Genomic DNA, 21,660 nt, shown 5'->3' on the forward strand with positions numbered 1-21,660 from the left:
AGGCGACCCAGATTTATAGAAGCCGATAAGCAGACTTTTGAGAGCACTCCATTATTCCAGAGGTGTCATTGATTTACTATTTTGTGTACATATATGTTTTGGGCATAACGGGGTCCTGTCCCGTCCATATAGTACTCTAGTAGAAGCTCGTAGATACATATGTGTGGGTAGCATGGTCTCACGATGTCCTTATTGTATGTATATTATTTTGATAGCCGAAGGGCTTATGTATATAAAGGTAATTATGTTCAAAGTGAAAAATGGTTTTCGTATGATTTGAGTATAAGATTAATGAATGAACGCTTGATGTGTACGATGGGTAATGGTACGAGCGGTGCTCGATGGTTAGCCCCGGGTACCCGTCATGGCCCCTAGTCGGGTCGTGACATCTTCCTTCTAAGGATTAGTTCCTCTCCTGTTGTGACTGCTTCACTAGTTCCTTTGGAGATCTGTTTGGTCATTGGTTCTTATCCATCTTTCGTCAATCTTCCTTGTACTTGATTGTCTTTTTGATACATAATTTGTCAATCATTAAAATTTCATTTTAAGCTCTGAATTATTATTGATACAACAATATCTCAACAGTAAGCAAACTCTTAAACCACCCTAATGAAACTTACAAAATTTTGTTGAATGAATGCAAGTTGCTACTTCGGACACTAAGGGTCAGCCTAGTTATGCACAACTACATGAAGCAGAATCGGGTGACAGACTTGCTGGCAAAAAAAGGTGCTAGAAGGAAGCTGCATGACAACATCATTTCGGATGAAGTTCCTCATGTGTTTGTTCTAGCCTTGGCCTGGACAGACAAATTAGGAACTACTTTTGCTAGAAAAATTTCAAACAATGTCCGTAATAGTAATCTAGATACTCTATACTCACGTTATGCTCATCAGACCACCAATGTCCCAAACATTGATTCTTTCTGTTTTTGATTAACATATAAATATTAACGCCCTTTCAACAAAAAAAAAAGAAAAAAAGAAAAGACTATAGCTAATTTAGTGAAACCAAATTATTTACCTTTTATAGAATCTCAACTGTTATTTCCCTTTTTGTTTTCTCTTTCTTTTCTCATTTAAACTTGATCAGAATTTTAGCCTGTTTGGCCAAACTTTTAAAATCACCTTATTTTGAAAAATATTTTTTTGAAAAATGCTTTTTTAAAAAGTGCTTTTTGTGAGAAGCCGTTTGTGTTTGACCAATTAATTTAAAAAACACTTTTGAGCGGCAATTAACTTTTGACCAAACTTTTAAAAAGTACTTTTAAGTATATTTTTCTCAAAAGTGTTTTTAAAAAAAGTGCTTCTGGGGAAAAACTATTTTTTTTAACTTATGAAAAACTGCTTCTGCTACTCCCCAAAAGTACTTATTTTCTTCCAAAAACTTGGCCAAACACCTCACTTTTTTTTTTAAATAAGCACTTTTTTTTAAAAAAAAATTACTTTTGGAGAAAAATAAGCTTGTCCAAACAGGCTAGTTTGCTAAAAAATCATAACCATACGATTAGTATCATTTTTAATTCGTAAGCACATGTATCCTGATTATTATATATTAACATGTTAATATAATCATGTAAATTTATTAATCACTATGCCCTACAATTTCAATTATCTGGATTTTTTTTCTTCCTTTGTTGATTAAACTGAATATTTTTTAATGACACTTATATTATGCTAAATTTCTTAAATCCAAATAGGTCCTCTACGACGAATGATTAATTTAACAAAGTCTTTGCTAAACTAAAAAAATCGAATAAACAATAATTAGCAAAAAAAATATTTTATTATTCAAGAAAAATAATGAATGAAAGATCAAGTTATTAATTGGCCTAATATGACTTAATAATTATATCTAAATAACGTTATAGATTTTTTTGCTTTACTTATTAGTGCAGCAAATTCATTGCTATCCTGGTTAGTGAGGATTGAGGAATTACTATGGTTAACTAAAATTTTCGATTTTGAGCCATGGGTATAATTTTTTTTTTATAGGGATCGCTTTCCCCTTTCATGGATCTTACTAGGTGCGAATTCAAATTAATTAGGATCCCAATGCAAATAAAAAACGCCGAATGAAAACTAAAAAAATTCAGTTAGAAATTAGCATTCAAGTAATAACTTGTGGCACTGTAATCTAATCTCGTGCATTACATCAAATAGCACGATTTAAATTATGCCTATCTTATACTATTTTATTTTGACAAAATTATATATATCTTTCTTCATTAATGTATGTGTAATTTCAACATGTTAGAGGAAAACGTGTGTATAAATTAATTATATTTTTTTATGTGTATGCTGGTGAAAGATAAATTTGATTGGACAATGAAGTGAGCAATATTAGAATTGTTTATACACCTGTTTGTATTTCAAGTATTTTAAAATCTCTTGAAAAAGAATTAAAAGATAAAGAAGATTAGAATTGGTTTTTCTATAGAGAAGTTTGGTTTTATTTCATCACCTCTACTTATTTTATAGCTGTAGGCTTAAAAGAAACATAATAACAATGAAATTTAAGTTTGTCATAATCTTGCAGCACCAAAGTTCATCGCAAACCAGAGGAAATAAAACTTCAAAGCTCAAAGCTACAGTAATTAGAAGTGGGCAATTTGCACGATGGCCCTTCGTTGGGGTGGTCTTTAATTTTGTCCCTCAAATTGTTAGTCTTTAACTTTTGTCCGTCGCTTAAAATACCTGATGTTCTAGATTCGAATCCCGACTTAGTCATAAAAATAAAAATAAATTCGCAAGGCAAGACTTTATAAAAAGTCCGCCTTATGCGGCAGACTTTGCCTTAAGGCATAATTAAAAGTCTATCGGAGACGGCCGACTTTGCCTTATAAGACAGACTTTTAGTTATAACTTATGCGGCAGACATTTTGCAAAGCCTTACCTTGTGAAATTTTTTTTGACTGAGCGGGAGTTTGAGCACAGAACTCAGGGTATTTTCGATTACCTTTTTAAGCGAAAGACAAAAATTAAAGATCAACAATTTGAGGGGAAAAAATAAAAGACCATCCCAAAATAAGGACAATCTGCGCAAAAAAAAGGGGCAATTAGCAGGAATGCCCTTATTACGGGGTGGTCTTTAAGTTTTATCCTTCAAAATGGTGGTCTTTAAAGTTTGCCCTTCGCTAGACCACTTGGTCACGGGTTCAAACTCTACTCAGGCGAAAATTAAAAAAAAAATGGCAAGGCTTAGGGTATAAATAATGTTTTATGTTTTTTTAGGTTATGGAAAGGGGTCTGAAATTGTGATAAAACCCTTGTCTGTCTGTCTTTGCCCTTAAACCCTTCAAACTCCCTCCCCCATTTATACTACAAAAACAAAATACAAAAAGGCAAGTGGGAAAGAGGCTTTAAAGCTGAACACCAACGCCACCAGACTTTCTCCCAATCTTTGGCCGTCTCTATGTATGTGTATGCGTGTGTGTCAGTTAGATGGGTGTGAACAGTTCCTCAAATGCTTTCTTATTTTTTTTTTTTTTTTTTTACAGAGGAGTAATTATTAGATGGGGAAGCTAGGGAAGAAAGCGAGGAAATTTGCCAAGAAGAATCTTCAGTCAGTTCTGAGAGACCGTCGCAAAAAGAAAGCTTTACTCAAAAAAAGATATTCTTCCAGTAAGCAAACACTTTGGATTCCTGCATTTTATTACACCTTTTTATTTGAAAGAAGCTAAAATATGTGTAACCCATATGTTTTATACGCCTAAATTGGCCACACTTCCTATGTTATGTATTTATATTTGATAGACAGATGAGAATGTTTGGGAAAGAAGAAGAAAAGTGACGGGGTTGTTCCTATTCTTTGGTTACTCAATTAGAAACTGGAACTGGAGCTTCAAAGAAGACAACATAGTCTAATGGAATATCAACTTAATACTTTTTCTATTTAAGCCCAAAGTTGCTAGACGAGTATCAGTTTTGTCAAAATGCCTTAAGTATTTCATTAGGGCAAATTAGTTGCAATATTTTAATTTCCCAATTTACTTAGGGATTTTTTAGAGCTTGTTTTGACGCTACATTTTTTTTTTTTTGATAAAGGTAGGTTCAATTTTATTAATGAAGTACCAAGCTGGTACAGAAATTACAACACAAAGAGGAATAAGACCAATCAACCATTACATGCTTCTCCCTGACAACTCTAGGAAATCAAGATATTGATCCATATCCTCTAAAAAGCCCTCCTTACACCAATAGTACAGATACAATTTTGAGAGCCTTTGATTGTTTTCTTTTTAGTTTCACTTGGACAAAACCAAGCATGGAAAGATTAGGCACGATGTCCCTTTTTTTTTTTTTGACAAAGTAAGATTTTATTAAAAAACAGTATCAAGACTATACCGTCAAAGTACAAGGAAAAAGCAGGCTAGATTAGATTAGAAACCTAAGCAGCCTAGCATGTCCACCATACTATCTAAATTCATAACAGCATTTCCATCTTTCCAGTAATACAACAACAACAACAACAACAACAACCCAGTGAAATCCCACATCGTGGGGTCTGGGGAGGGTAGAGTGTACGCAGACCTTACTCCTACCAAGGTAGGACGGCTGTTTCCGAAAGACCCTCGGCTCAATAAAAGCATAAAAAGAAGTCAGATAAGGTTAAGAGATTCAAAGCGTTATGAAATGAAATAATGCAAGCGACACAAATAACACAGGATAATCAAAGCACAGGAAATAACAGATAATAGCAGAAATCTGAGCACAAGAAATTATATTGCGCTAATGCGACTACTAATAAGAACGGAAAACGAGACTATCTATTAGCCTTCTACCCTAATTTGGGTCCTCCAAACCCTCCTATCTAAGGTCATGTCCTCGGTAAGCTGTAATTGCGCCATGTCGTGTCTAATTACCTCTCCCCAATACTTCTACTTCTTCGGCCTACCCCTACCTCGTCTGAAACCATCCATGGCCAACCTCTCACAACTCCGCACTGGGGCATCTGTGTCTCTCCTCTTCATATGCCCAAACCATCTCAATCTCGCTTCTCGCATCTTGTCTTCCACCGAGGCCACCCCCACCTTATCCCGAATATGCTCATTCCTAATCCTGTCATTCCTGGTGTGGCCACACATCCATCTCAACATTCTCATCTCGGCAACTTTCATCTTTTGAACGTGAGAGATCTTAACTGGCCAACACTCCGCCCCATACAACATAGTCGGTCTAACCACCACTTTGTAGAGCTTGCCCTTAAGTTTTGGTGGCACCTTCTTGTCACATAGCACTCCGGAAGCAAGCCTCCATTTAATCCACCCTGCCCCAATACGATGTGTGACATCATCGTCAATCTCCCCGCTGCCTTGCACAATAGACCCAAGGTACTTGAAACTACTTTTCTTCGGGATGGCCTGGGTACCAAGCCTCACTTCTAAGCCAGCCTCCTGAGGTGCTTCACTGAACTTACACTCCAAGTACTCTGTCTTGGTCCTACTCAGCTTAAACCCTTTAGACTCTAGAGTATGTCTCCAACCCTCCAGCTTAGCGTTAACTCCGCTACGAGTCTCGTCGATCAGGACTATGTCGTCCGCGAAAAGCATACACCATGGCACCTCACCTTGAATTTGCCGTGTCAATCCATCCATCACCAAGGCAAATAAAAACGGACTAAGAGCTGATCCTTGATGCAACCCCATCTCAACTGGAAAGTGCTCTGAGTCTCCTCCTACTGTCCTTACCCTGGTTTTGGCTCCCTCATACATGTCCTTGATCACCCTAATGTACGCCACAGGTACACTTTTAGCCTCCAAGCATTTCCATAGGATCTGTCTTGGAACTTTGTCATAAGCCTTTTCTAGGTCGATGAATACCATGTGCAAGTCCCTTTTCCTCTCCCTATACTGCTCCACCAACCTTCTCATAAGATGGATGGCTTCTGTAGTTGAGCGTCCCGGCTTGAATCCAAACCGTTTCTCTGAAATAGACACACCTCTCCTCACCCTCATCTCCACCACCCTTTCCCACACTTTCATAGTATAGCTTAGCAGATTGATACCTCTATAGTTGTTGCAACTCTGGATATCTCCCTTATTCTTGTATAGAGGGATCATTACACTCGCCCTCCATTCTTCGGGCATCAACGCCGTCTTAAAGATGACATTAAACAACCTAGTCAGCCACTCCAGACCTGCCGGGCCCGCGCTCTTCCAAAATTCCCCAGGAATCTCGTCAGGTCCGGTCGCTCTTCCCCTGCGCATCCTACGAATAACACCCTTAACCTCGTCAACCTTAATACTCCTGCAATACCCAAAATCGTGACGCCTTCCTGTATGTTCCAAATCTCCCAACACAATGTCTCTGTCCCCTTTTTCATTCAAGAGTTTGTAGAAGTATGACTGCCATCTCCGTCTAATGAGAGTCTCCTCTACCAATACTTTGCCATGCTCGTCCTTGATGCACGTTACTTGATCCACATCACGTGCCTTTCTCTCCCTCGCCTTGGCTAGCCTGAACAATTTCTGGTCCCCTCCTTTCTCTTCTAGTTCAACATACATGCGTTCAAAAGCTGCCGTTTTTGCCGTCGAAACCGCCAACTTCGCCTCCTTCTTCGCCATCTTATAAAGTTCTGTATTCGTCCACTTCTCCACCTCATCCTTGCTTTCTATCAACTTCGCATACGCCACCTTCTTTGCTTCCACCTTCCCTTGAACTTCTCCATTCCACCACCAGTCCCCTCGATGCTGACCACGACTACCTGTCGAGACCCCCAACACTTCCCTTGCTACCACCGTAATGCAACTAGCCGTCTTATCCCACATACTGGTCGCATCCCCACTACTATCCCAGGCCCCCATATCCTTCAATTTCTCTCCCATCTCCAGGGCACTAATCGTGGTCAAACTCCCCCATCTGATCCTAGGTCGGTCCTCCACGACCCTCTTCTTCCTCGTCATCTTGATTGCTAAATCCGTCACCAAGAGCTTATGTCGGGTTGTAAGATATTCGCTCGGAATGACCTTACAATCTTTGCACAGACCTTTATCATCCTTCCTAAGGAGTAAAAAGTCTATCTGAGTCTTAGTCACCGAACTACGGAAGGTTACCAAGTGTTCCTCCTTCTTTGGGAAACTCGAATTGGCTATCACCAACCCAAAAGCTCTTGCAAAATCCAAAAGTGAGACTCCTCCTCCATTCCTGTCCCCGAAGGCAAAGCCTCCATGCACATCATCATAACCTCCCGAAATAGGCCCGATGTGTCCATTGAAATCACCTCCCACGAATAGCTTCTCAGTAGGCGGTATGCCTCCCACTAATTCGTCCAAATCCTCCCAAAAGCGCCTCTTCTCCTCGTCGCCTAAGCCCGCTTGCGGCGCATATGCACTAATAATGTTCAAAGTGAGTCCTTCAACGACCACCTTAATCGACATCATCCTATCAGTGGCTCTCCTAACCTCTACCACCTGATCCCTTAATTCACTATCTACTAAAATGCCCACCCCATTTCTATACTTCGACCTACCAGAGAACCACAACTTATACCCGTCTACCTCCTTAGCTTTAGGACCTACCCATTTGGTCTCTTGGATACAAGCTATATTAATCTTCCTCTTCTTAAGAATCTTAACTAGCTCTATGGACTTCCCCGTTAACGTCCCAATGTTCCAAGATCCTACTCTCAACCTAGACGCTCCTTTAACCCACTTACCCCTCCTAACCCTCGCCCCCATCCCCGAACGAGAACATGACCCTAGTCTACCATCACTAAGCAAAGCCACAAAAATGAGTATGAACTAATAAATTATTCAAAAGTCTAAAGTTAGCAAAATGTAACTACAAGTGTATGGACAAATAATGGGTATGGCAACCGGAGGTACCAACTCCAGTTGAACTGAACCTGGTCGCCGCCGGAAAACACTGTTCAACGTCCGAGTTATTGTTCACTGTTGAGTTACTGTTCACTGCCGGAATTTTGCTCACAGAGACCTGAAACAGGAGAAGAGAAGAGGGGGGAAAAGAGAAAAGGAACAGGAAAAGAAAAAGAAAAAAGGAGAGAGAAAGAGAGGGCTGGCCGGAAAATGGTGCCGGAAAAAGTCTCCGGCGATGACGCAGCTATGTTCGGGCAGCGCCAGAAGCAGCTTAAAAAGAGGAAAAAAGGAGAAGAGAGGAAGAAGAGAAGAAGAAGAAAAGGGAAGAGAGGAAAAAGTAAATCTGGCCGGAAAAGTGGCCGGCGTTACCTGGTCGCCGGAGTTACCTGAACAGTGCTGCGGTCTGGTCGCCTGACGGGGTGGCGGGTGGGGTGGGGGAGGGAGGGAGGAGATCTTACCGTTGGAGAGTTGGAGAGCAGAGGAGAGAGAAAGCAGAGGAGAGAGAAAGCCTTTCCAGTAATACAAATGGTGCAAAAACTTCATTTCACAGACTGCAACTGCTCCTTTTTGCCTTCAAAACACCTCAAATTTCTTTCTTTCCATATAGTCCAAGTTATGGTAAGAGGAATAGCTCGCCAGATCTTCTTTAGGGATGCATCAGGACATGCAGTTTCCCCAAACACGTTGAACGTGATAGGACTCGTCCAATGAACGCCAAAGTTAGCTATGAACATGGTTCACACCTGCCAAGTAAATTCACCATGCACAAAAATATGGACCATCCTGGATAAATAAATCAACTTCTTGCATTTCTCTGTCAAAGAGATTCCTTCTGAACTGGACCATCCTGGATTAGGCATGATGTCCCTAATTGTGTATTTAGAAGAAATTCTTTGAATATATTGAATTAAATGAAGTGTAACAGTAATTACCCAGAAATAGTATGATGCTAGGAAATTAAAAAGATAAAGCTGTTGACTTCAACTGTTACCTTCTAAAAACAAAAAAAGCTGTTGACTTCATCAGGACATGTAAACAGAATTGTCCCAGAAAGAATTAATCTGTCAGTAGCAGGGGAGTGGAATATAGCCATCTAGAGTAGAGTAGTCACTTGTTGAGATATGACAGCCCTTGGAAGGCTCTGAAGAACACTTATTTTCCACTCTGTGCTTTGATGTGATCTTGAGATACATGTAGTTAAGTGCATGGGCACATTCTGGATTCTACTGTAAAGTTTGATAGCATAAAAGGTGTAAAGAATGAGAAAAGCAGAGCTGTTAGTAATGAATTGCTTGAATATTCCCTCAAGTATGTTGAGGATTGAATAAAATTTACAAGTAAAGAAAAGTAATCCTTATGTCTAATTAAATAGACGTTTCTCATATTTACAAAGACAAGGCTCTTTTCATATTACCAATTTCTAATTCTTAACACTCCCCTTCAAGTTGGAGTATACATATTGTAACTCTTAACGTATACTATACTCAATTCTGGAGCCATGAAGTGATTTGTAAGACTATCTGCTAACTGATCATTCAAGCTGATAAAACCTTGTCTAAGAGCAAGAGAAAGATCAACTTCATCTAATGAGTGCTAGGATGTGAGGTGCTGCTGAAGTAGGCAATAAGTCACTAGGTGGACTTATGTACCATTTGTTTGTGGCTGTAACTTATTGGTTTTCTTTTATGTACTTATGTCAAAAGCTTGGCCAAATGGTTCAAGTTTGCTTCTCTGTTTTGACTTCCCTGGAAATCTTGCCACAATTTTTTATTGTGCTAGTAATTCTATTGAGATTGGACAGTCATGTGAATATCTCTATGACCTTGGGTTCTGTACTTGTAGAAAATGGGCAGAGTAACGTTGAAGACCAAAAAAAGCCAGTACACCACTCTAATGAAAGGTAAAAAATAGGTGAATTTAGTTCATATTTTAAAGTTGGATACAAGCTGTTTGCTTTTAAGGCTGGATATTTTGTCCTCTTACGCTGTTTCATTTTCAACTTGTGGCTTTATTTACTCTAAATTGAAAATTTAGGTGATTGTTTTACTTTTTTTTTGAGACTGGTAACATGTATATTTATATATATATATTAAACCTGCACCATAACAGTGCAGCCATACTTACAAAAACCCCACCATGCTGAGGACTACTGCTTCACAAGGAACCTATCATATCAACTAGTGATTCAGCCTCCTCTACATAGTTTTCTTTACTCCAAAAGTGAAACAAAATGACACAATTCATCTTGATTTTCTGCACAGAATTGCATTTGTCTTCAAAAACTCTATTGTTCCTCTCCTTCCAAATTATCCACCAAATAACTGCTGGGACAAGTTTCCACCAACTCTTTTATCTTACTGCTCCCCCTTTATAGTTCCAGCACTTCAATAGCGCACAGCTGTTTGCCGGCATAGTCCAATATAGTCCTACCATGTTCAAGAAAAATTGCCACAATTGTATAGTGAAAGGACAATGTATAAATAAATGGGAGTTACTTTCTCTGGATGCATCACACAGAACACATCTAGTACATAGATGAAAACCCCTTCTCCTTAAGTTTTCCTGGGTGAGACATGCTTCTCTTGCTACCAGCCAAGAGAAACATGAAACCTTATACGGGGCCTTAGTCTTCCAAATGGATTTCCATGGCCACTGATCGGATTATGTATATTGCCTAAGCTGATAATTGTATGCTGATTTGACAGTAAAAACACCATTATTGCCATGGTTCCAGTACAAAGAATCCTCAGATTCTTTAAAACCTTGAAATTGTTCCAAGGTCTTGAATAATTCCACAGCTCTTTCTAATTCCCAGTCATGTAGTAATCTTCTGAAAGTAATATTCCATCCATGTACTCCTTTAGCTGATTCAAGTTTTGCATCCGGTAGAGTAACAATATTATAGAACTCAGGAAACAAATCTTTTAAGGATCCATGCCCACAGCCAGTTGTCATGCCACAAGAGAATTTTCCTTCCATTGCCCACTTTTATACTGATATTTTCAGCCAAAGATGGCCACAATGATCTAATAGTGTCACGTCCCAAAACACCCGCTAGACGTGATTGGCACCCAGCAAACACCACCCGCCAGGCGAACCATATATCACTCTTAACTATTTACAAAAACACTAAAAGAAAATAAGTGCAGGTCCAACAACGTTATTAATGATAAAAATGCGAAATAGTCGTCAACCAAATCCATAATCGATTTGTGAAAACCAATCAACGCTAAGGTAAAAAGAATCTCTAGCCCACATCCCACACTAAGACCATGGAGCATCTAACAGAGTTACATGAGTTTGAGTGTCGGGCATGTAAACCCAAAATAAAAGAAATAACTAGAAATAAACAGAATAAAGCTGAAATGGCTGCCTCCACGAACAATGCGGTGGCTCACCTCTACAACAGAATCCACTCACGAAGTCTTCAATTACCAGCCTCGTTCTCAACGACAGTATCTGCATGGACATGCATGTAAGGAGTGAGGTATACATAAATATAACCTAGTAAGATCCTCGACCCGCCACTTCAAATACCCCTGGAACAAGTGTTAGAAAATACAAACACACAACAAGCACAAAAATATTATGCACATGAATATATCATTATATAGTAGCAACCAAGGTCGAAACCACTGTTTATCAAATATATTATATGTCTCAACACAATTTACACTACGAACCGTCATAACAGCATTTAAAGAATTAGTCAACACTATGAATCCACGGCAACATACACAATGTGCCAAACATGTCAGGAAGCATACACAATAAGGGAAGCATACACAATGCCCAATATAATCAAGAAGCATACACAATGCTAAGGGAAGCATATACAATGTCCCAATATAATCAAGAAGCAGACACAATGCTAAGGGAAGCATACACAATGCCCCAATATCATGGCTCACAACTATATCACATCACAAAATAATTTATAAAGAGAGTTTTGGATTATTTGAAAATAAAGTATATGCGGTTGGCCTTAAGGACCACCGATTCTGCCAAGCACACGCTCGCCCCAACACATGGACCAGGCAGACAAAACATATTTATAAAACGGGTTTTGAAAAGCAAGTACCCAAAGCTTAAAGTCTCACTTACCTCAAATTCACAATTCAGGCACACTTCTCAATACATCAAAACTGCGTTCTCGAGTCTCCGTATTGCCTCAAACTACACAAAAATGGATTTAGAATGGTCAAAACCCTTAAGGTAAATCACTTCTATATTTTTAGAGGCTTAAACGGTTAAAGTCAAATTTTAAAGGACGAAAACGCCCTCTGGTCAATGTGTTCAAAACCCGACAAGACTTATGTTTTCGGAAAGGCCTTAACGAGAGGATTCCAACGATATATAGAAGTCTAAAATCCGACGCTATTTGCCCTTTCAAATCAATGATTTTAGGTTGAAGAACCCTGGAATAAACTTTCTCAAATCCTCATAATTTCTCCATGTTTCCACCCTAAAAACTTATCCATAATCATGTAATAAACTTAAATAAAAGATTACAATCATTACCTTAATGAGTTGGGAGGAAAATCTTTATTTTTTTCTCCTCTCCCTTCTTCTCTTTTTCTCCCTTTCTTCTACTGCGTTTTTTTTTCCCTTGTTTCTGCTTCTATCATTTCGGGTTTTCTATTTCACATCTGATGCTCATCAGACTCTTATTCCTTTTTCTCTTTATTTTCTTTTTCTTCTTTTTGTGGGCTTGGCCCACTTTTTTTTTTTTTTTTTTTCCTAAAGGACCCTTTAATCCTCCTTTTCTTTTATTTTGTACCACTTAATTCTTCTATATATATATTTTTATTATTTCCTTCTTTTATTTAAATTACCAACTAAGCCTAAAAAAATATGGGTTATTACATTCTCCACCACTTAAAATGACGTTCGTCCTCGAACGGATCTAGATCATACTTGTCGCGTCAAATAAAGGAGGATATTTATCTCGCATATCCGTCTCAGACTCCCAAGTAGCCTCCTCGGTTGGATGATTACGCCACAACACTTTGACTGAAGCTACCTTCTTCGACCTCGATTGTCGCACTTGCCTATCAAGAATAGATATCGAACCTTCCTCATAAGTCAAATTTTCATCGAGCTCCACATCCTCTAGTTGAATCTTATGGCTATCATCACCGACATATCGTCTTAGCATAGACACGTGAAATACAGGATGAACAACAGACAATCTCGGAGGTAAAGCAAGTCTATATGCCACCAACCCAATTCGATCCAAAATCTCATAAGGACCAATGTACCTAGGACTTAACTTGCCTTTCCGACCGAATCTCATAACTCCTTTCATACGGGATACTTTTAAAAAGACTTTTTCCCCCTTCATGAACTCCGTATCACGTACTTTCTTATCTGCATAGGACTTTTGTCTGCTTTGTGCTGTCCGAAGCCGTTCTCGTATCAATGCAACTTTTTCCAAGGCTTGCTGAACCAGATCTGGACCTAATAGTTGTGCTTCGCCCGGTTCGAACAATCCAACTGGTGAACGACACCTGCGACCATATAGAGCCTCAAACAGCGCCATCTGTATACTCGATTGGTAGCTGTTATTATAAGCAAACTCTGCCAAAGGCAACTGATCGTCCCACTGACCACCAAAATCAATCGCGCAAGCTCTAAGCATGTCCTCTAAAATCTGAATAACTCGCTCAGACTGTCCATCAGTTTGTGGATGAAGCTGTACTCAACTCGACCTGTGAACCCAACGACTTCTGAAAAGACTTCCAAAACTCAGCAGTAAATTGTGCACCTTGATCAGATATTATAGAAATAGGCACACCATGAAGTCGTACTATCTCACGGAGGTAAATATTTGCTAATTGCTCTGCGGTATGAGTAACCCGAACTGGTATAAAATGAGCGGATTTAGTGAGTCTATCCACAATCACCCAGACTGAGTCATGTTTCTTGAAAGTATTCGGCAAACCAACTACGAAATCCATCGTAATCCTTTCCCACTTACACTCTGGGATATTCAAGTTTTGCATTACTCCGCCGGGTTTTTGATGTTCATATTTGACCTGCTGACAATTTAAGCAACTTGTCACATGCTTCAAAATATCAGCCTTCATACCTTTCCACCAATATAATCCACGCAAGTCTTGGTACATCTTCGTAGCACCTGGGTGGATGGAGTACCGCGAGCTATGAGCCTCTTCAAGAATTAGTTGCTTCACATTACCCACCATAGGAATACAGTCTACCATGACAACGTAACACGCCTTCGTCATCAATAGAGAATGACTTAACGCCCCCATTTTGCACTCGATCTCGCAATCTAGCAAGACGGGGATCTTCATATTGGCAAGCTTTGACCTGCCCCACTAAGGACGATTGTGCCACCATAACTGCAAGTAACCCGCCTTGTACTGTATGATCAATCCGAACCCCGCGGTTGGCTAATGCCTGAATATCCTTAGTCATAGGTTGTTCTTCAGCAGTAAATCGGGCCAAGCTGCCCATAGACTTTCTACTCAAGGCGTCTGCCACCACATTCGCCTTACCAGGATGATACAAAATAGTAAGATCATAATCTTTAAGTAACTCTAACCACCGTCGCTGTCTCAAATTCAGATCTTTTTGCTTGAATATGTATTGCAAACTCTTGTGATCAGTATAGATTTCACACGGCTCACCATAAAGATAGTGACGCCAGATCTTGAGTGCAAATACAACTGCGGCCAATTCTAAGTCATGAGTTGGATAATTCTTCTCATGTTTCTTTAGCTGTCGAGACGCATAAGCTACCACTTTACCATTCTGCATGAAGACACAACCCAACCCTACTCGAGATGCATCACAATAAATGGTGAAACCACCCTCATCAGTAGGTAAGGTCAAAATCGGAGCCGTAGTCAATGCAGTCTTTAATTTCTGAAAGCTTTCTGAACATTCATCTGACCACTGGAATACCACACCTTTCTGAGTTAAACGTGTCAATGGAGCAGCTATCTTCGAGAAACCCTCCACAAACCTTCTGTAATATCCAGCTAGTCCCATGAAGCTGCGTATCTCCGTGGGAGTAGTGGGTTGAGGCCAATCTCGAACTGCTTCAATTTTCTTTGGATTAACTTGAATCCCATCTCGGGACACCACGTGTCCTAAAAAGGAAACTGTGCTCAACCAGAACTCACATTTTGAGAACTTGGCATAAAGCTTTCGTTCCTTAATTGTCTGTAGCACAATTCTCAAGTGTTGTCCATGCTCAGTCTCACTCCGAGAGTAGACCAAAATATCATCAATGAACACAATCACAAAATGGTCTAAGTATGGCTTGAATACCCTGTTCATGAGGTCCTAAATGCTGCGGGGGCATTAGTCAGCTCGAATGACATCACCAAAAATTCGAAGTGCCCATATCTTGTCCAAAAAGCTGTCTTGGAGATGTCCTCAGTCTTGATTCTCAGCTGATGATAACCTGATCTCAAGTCGATTTTGGAAAAATGAGTAGCACCCTGCAGTTGATCAAACAAATCATCAATACGAGGCAATGGATACCTATTCTTGATAGTCGCCTTGTTCAGTTGCCTGTAGTCAATGCACATTCTCATCGTGCCATCTTTCTTCTTCACAAATAACACAGGTGCACCCAAGGAGATACACTAGGCCTAATGAACCCCTTATCAAGTAGCTCTTGGAGTTGAACCTTCAGTTCTCTCAACTCGGCTGGAGCCATACGATATGGAGGAATAGAGATAGGTTGAGTCCCTGGAACTAAATCAATGCTGAACTCGATTTTTCTCATCGGGGGTAGGTCGGGTAAATCTTCAGGGAAAACATCCGCAAATTCGCGAACAACAGGAACACTATCAATAGTAACATTCTCCGCTCGAGTATCATGAACGGTGGCAATAAAACCCAAACACCCATGATTAATCATTCGGCGTGCCTTTACATAAGATATTATTTTTCCTTGAGTCACATGAGTCATGCCTTTCCACACTAAAGTTTCTCCAGGAAAATTAAAACGTATAAGCTTAGCATAGCAATCAACCGATGCATAACATGATGCCAACCAATCCATGCCCATAATCACATCGAAAGCGGACATCGGTAACACATATAGATCAACTACGGTGTCCCCGCCCTGAACAGATATCACACAATCTTTATAAACTCTATCCACTAATATACTCCCCCCCCACTGGGGTTTCTACCACATACGGCACATTAATAGACTCAACTCCCCGTTCTAAGAATATAGCAAAAGAAGGAGATACATACGAATACGTAGAACCAGGATCAATAAGAGCATATGCACCATGAGACCCAATAGTAATAATACCTGTAACTACTGCATTAGATGCCTCGGCATCCTGTCTGGTCATAGCAAAGAATCTCGGCGGTCCACCCCTTCCTTGAGCAACCTGTGCACCCTGTCGACCCTGTCCACGAGCACCCTGTGGAGCGGTCCTAGCTGGCTGAATCTAACCCTGTGTAGCTGTAGTAGTTCCCTGCGACTGTGTCGTAGCTCGACTAGCACCAGAATTTCCTTTAGGTTAGTATTTAGCAATATGCCCCTTTTCACCACATGTAAAACAAGCCCCATCTACCCCAAAGCAACGACCACTGTGATTTCTACCACAGTTAGAACACCTCGGATGATAACCTGACTGATATGAGCTATTACCCTTCCGCTGCATTTGCTGCTGGCCCTGTCTAGCGGAATAACCACTAGAAGACTGCACCACTGATTCTGATTGAGTAGATCTGGACTGCCCACGATAAAAACTACTCTTGCCCCCAGATGGAGCACCACTAAACCCACCTGTGTTACGTGGCTTTTTGCTTTCACGCTCAACCTTGTCCATCTCTAGATAGGACTCGTAACGGAGAGCAGTGTCAACTACATCTGAATAGGTACCATATCGTACATCTCGTACCACAGGACCACGATAGCGATGCTCAAGTCCATCCACAAATCGTCTCACCTTCTCTCTCGGATCCTCTACCAAATAAGGTACATACCTGGATAAATCTGTAAACTTGGCCTCATATTCTGTAACGGTCATAGTTCCCTGCCGCAGATTATTGAACTGACATCTCATGTCATCTTGCTTGCTTAATGGAATAAACCTGTCCTTAAACAGTGCTAAAAATTCTGACCAAGTAATAGGTGGTAACCCTGCTTGTCTACCTCTCTGAATCGAAATCCACCAAGACTCTGCAGACCTTGAGAATAAGAAAGTGGCAAATTTCACACCACGAGTCTCCTTCAGCCCCAACGTAGTCAATATCTTTTCACAACGATCAATGAACTTCTGAGGTTCAATAGAAGTAGGTGAAGCATCAAACTCTGGTGGCTTAAGATCCATGAAATTCTTAAACTCCTTAGATTGCCCTGCAGACTGGACAACCTGTTGAGGGGCCAACTGAGGTGTTTGATTAGTTGCAACATTCAACTGAACTTGAGCTTGTGCTTGTGAAGTAGCCTGAGGACCTGGAATTCCATCATGATTAGGCGCCAATGCCTCCAACACATTCAATAATCTGGTCACCACCTCTGCGGGCATAGCAATAGTAGGGGCAGCAGCTGGTGCCGGTGGATTGTTCTGAACCACTTGTTCCTGCACTTGCTCTGACGGTACTCGAGGCTGACCCCCATTCACAACTTCAGGCTGAGGAGTGGCCGGAGTCCTAGTCTGAGCTCTAGTCTGATGAGCACTAGCTTGTCTACCACCACGGGTAGCGCTCTGTCCAGCACCACGTTTAGCAGATGAAGATGCGTTTCTTAGCCATCTGCGAAATAAATGTTACAAGGTTAAACTTGATTCATCTCACGCACGAACAAGGAATGAAAAAAGGGAAAACTTCCTAGATGTCCAGTAGCCTCAAGGTCATAAGTATGGGCGCCTACATACCCATGAACAAGACTCTACTAAACACTGCTCCATGACCCGGGACTTAAAGCCTAGGCTTTGATACCAACTTTGTCACGTCCCAAAACACCCGCTAGACGTGATTGGCACCCAGCAAACATCACCCGCCAGGCGAACCATATATCATACTCTTAACTATTTACAAAAACACTAAAAGAAAATAAGTGCAGGTCCAACAACGTTATTAATGATAAAAATGCGAAATAGTCGCCAACCAAATCCATAATCGATTTATGAAAACCAATCAACGCTAAGGTAAAAATAATCTCTAGCCCACATCTCAGACTAAGACCATGGAGCATCTAACAGAGTTACATGAGTTTGAGTGTCGGGCATGTAAACCCAAAATAAAAGAAATAACTAGAAATAAACAGAATAAAGCTGAAATGGCTGGCTCCACGAACAATGCGGTGGCTCACCTCAACAACAGAATCCACTCACGAAGTCTTCAATTACCAGCCTCGTTCTCAACGACAGTATCTGCATGGACATGCATGTAAGGAGTGAGTTATACATAAATATAACCTAGTAAGATCCTCGACCCGCCACTTCAAATACCCCTGGAACAAGTGTTAGAAAATACAAACACACAACAAGCACAAAAATATTATGCACATGAATATATCATTATATAGTAGCAACCAAGGTCCAAACCACTGTTATCAAATATATTATATGTCTCAACACAATTTACACTACGAACCGTCATAACAGCATTTAAAGAATTAGTCAACACTATGAATCCACGGCAACATACACAATGTGCCAAACATGTCAGGAAGCATACACAATGCTAAGGGAAGCATACACAATGCCCCAATATCATCAAGAAGCATATACAATGCTAAGGGAAGCATACACAATGCCCCAATATAATCAGGAAGCATACACAATGCCCCAATATAATCAAGATGCATACACAATGCTAAGGGAAGCATACACAATGCCCAATATAATCAAGAAGCATACACAATGCTAAGGGAAGCATACACAATGTCCCAATATAATCAAGAAGCATACACAATGCTAAGGGAAGCATACACAATGCCCCAATATCATGGCTCACAACTATATCACATCACAAAATAATTTATAAAGAGAGTTTTGGATTATTTGAAAATAAAGTATATGCGGTTGGCCTTAAGGACCACCGATTCTGCCAAGCACACGCTCGCCCCAACACATGGACCAGGCAGACAAAACATATTTTTAAAACGGGTTTTGAAAAGCAAGTACCCAAAGCTTAAAGTCTCACTTACCTCAAATTCACAATTCAGGCACACTTCTCAATACATCAAAATTGCGTTCTCGAGTCTCCGTATTGCCTCAAACTACACAAAAATGGATTTAGAATGGTCAAAACCCTTAAGGTAAATCACTTCTATATTTTTAGAGGCTTAAACGGTTAAAGTCAAATTTTAAAGGACGAAAACGCCCTCTGGTCAATGTGTTCAAAACCCGACAAGACTTATGTTTTCGGAAAGGCCTTAACGAGAGGATTCCAACGATATATAGAAGTCTAAAATCCGACGCTATTTGCCCTTTCAAATCAATGATTTTAGGTTGAAGAACCCTGGAATAAACTTTCTCAAATCCTCATAATTTCTCCATGTTTCCACCCTAAAAACTTATCCATAATCATGTAATAAACTTAAATAAAAGATTACAATCATTACCTTAATGAGTTGGGAGGAAAATCTTTATTTTTTTCTCCTCTCCCTTCTTCTCTTTTTCTCCCTTTCTTCTATTGCGTTTTTTTTTCCCTTGTTTCTGCTTCTATCATTTCTGGTTTTCTATTTCACATCTGATGCTCATCAGACTCTTATTCCTTTTTCTCTTTATTTTCTTTTTCTTCTTTTTGTGGGCTTGGCCCACTTCTCTTTTTTTTTTTTTCCTAAAGGACCCTTTAATCCTCCTTTTCTTTTATTTTGTACCACTTAATTCTTCTATATATATATTTTTATTATTTCCTTCTTTTATTTAAATTACCAACTAAGCCTAAAAAAAATATGGGTTATTACAAATAGCTTTCCAAACACCAACTCCAAAGGGGCTATTAACTGTATTAGAGCACCGCTCTTCTTCTTGGCCATATTTATCATGCACAAACCTCCTCCATAATGCATTGGCCTGCATGTTATATCTCCACAACCACTTCATAAGTAAGCTTTGATTATGGATTTTGAGATCCCTAATGCCAAGTCCTCCATCCTTCTTACTGGTGATGAGGCAGTCCCATTTAACCAAATGGATTGCTTTCCTTTCTTTGTTGCCTTGCCAAATGAAATTTCTCCTCAATGAACCTATTCTTTTCAGGACATTAGATGGGATAGGAAACAGAGACATGACATATGTGGGGAGGGCATCCAGTACACTGTTGACTAAAATGACTCTTACCGCCTAATGATAAATACTGCCCCTTCCAACTAGCAAGCCTCTTTTCACACCTTTCCAAAACACCATTCCAAATTTCCAGAGCTTTACTTTTAGCACCCAAGGAGAGTCCTAGGTAAATGGTGGGTAAGGCTCCCACCTCACACCCTAGAATTTCTGCTAGCACTTGAATATTATCCACTTTATTGACTGGAAACAACATACTCTTATTCCAGTTAACATGTAGCCCTGATACTGCTTCAAAAATCACCAAAATAGACCTTAAATATTCCACCTGGCTGATATCTGCATCACAAAAAACCAGTGAATCATCTGCATATAGTAAATGTGTGATCTCAGTGCCATTGTTCCCCCCCAACTGCAGCTCTAAACCCCTTCACAAAACTCCTGTCCTTTGCTACCTGAAACATCTGATTTATACCCTCCATGGCAATGAGAAAGAGGAAAGGTGAAAGAGGGTCACCCTGCCTCAAACCTCTTTCTGAGGCAAAAAAACCTTCTGGTGAACCATTCACCAAAACTGAAAATTTTACTGTCTTTATGCAAAAAGAAATCCATTTAATCCACTTCACCCCAAAACCCATGTCTTTTAGAACTTAAGTAGATAGTTCTAATTAACGTGGTCATATGCCTTCTCAATATCAAGTTTGCATAATATGCCTGCTTTCTGTCCTTTAAGTCTAGAATCAACACATTCATTTGCTAACAAAGCTGCATCCATAATTTGTCTGCCTCTTATGAAAGCCATTTGGTGTCCATTTACCAACTTGTTGATTACTCTCTTAAGCCTCTCTGTGAGCAACTTAGAGATGATTTTAGACACACTCCCAATCAGGCTAATGGGTCTGAAGTCTTTTAGTCTCTTGGCACCATTCTTCTTAGGGATTAATGCAATATAAGTTGCATTAAAGCTCTTTTCAAAGAATTCACTTCTATGGAAATTCCTAACAGTGTTCATCAGATCCTCTTTCACAATCTCCCAGCAGCAATGGAAAAATCCCATAGAATAGCCTTCTGGACCCGGAGCTTTGTCAGCTGCACATGATTTCAGACAGTCGAGCACCTCTTGTTCTTCAAAGTCTCTCTGTAGCCAAACATTTTCCTCTTCAGTAACTCTGAACTCTCCTTGTAGATTGAAGCTAGGTCTCCAAGATTCTGTCTCAGTGTAAAGTCTCTGATAGAAATCCACAATTTTCCCCTTAATTATTTGTGGATCAGTGATGGTATCTCCCTCCACTTCTAGACTGTCAATGTGGTTGTACCTCTTATGGCAATTAGCCATCCTCTGAAAGAATTTAGTGTTCTTATCCCCTTGCTTCAGCCATAGAATTCGAGATCTTTGTCTCCATGAGATTTCCTCATTTTTTGCCACTTCATGCTACTCCATTTGTAAACTTGCTTTCAAAAGTAGTTCATCTTCTGTTAAGGTTCTTTGCTCCTGTATGGAATCCATAGAGTTGATTTTGTATAGGATATCTGCTTTCTTGACCTTCAGATTCCCCCCATTTAAAGCACTCCACTCCTTCCGTTTTGATTTCAGGAACCTCAGTTTAC

General features: G+C 40.0%; 1 protein-coding gene across 2 annotated transcripts in view; it reads left to right on the forward strand.

Annotated features, from left to right (window-relative positions):
• Positions 1-3,249: 3,249 nt before the first annotated feature.
• Positions 3,250-21,660, forward strand: part of LOC132613493 (protein REBELOTE) — a 31,215-nt gene continuing 12,804 nt past the window's right edge. For both annotated transcript variants that reach the window (XM_060327525.1, XM_060327526.1), the window contains exons 1-3: positions 3,250-3,416; positions 3,500-3,623; positions 9,659-9,716. In XM_060327525.1, the coding sequence (XP_060183508.1) occupies positions 3,515-3,623; positions 9,659-9,716 (167 nt within the window). In that variant the 5' untranslated portion in view covers positions 3,250-3,416; positions 3,500-3,514. The remainder of the gene's footprint in view (positions 3,417-3,499; positions 3,624-9,658; positions 9,717-21,660) is intronic.

This window comes from Lycium barbarum, chromosome 10 (assembly GCF_019175385.1).
Source record: "Lycium barbarum isolate Lr01 chromosome 10, ASM1917538v2, whole genome shotgun sequence".
Classification (NCBI taxonomy): domain Eukaryota; kingdom Viridiplantae; phylum Streptophyta; class Magnoliopsida; order Solanales; family Solanaceae; genus Lycium; species Lycium barbarum.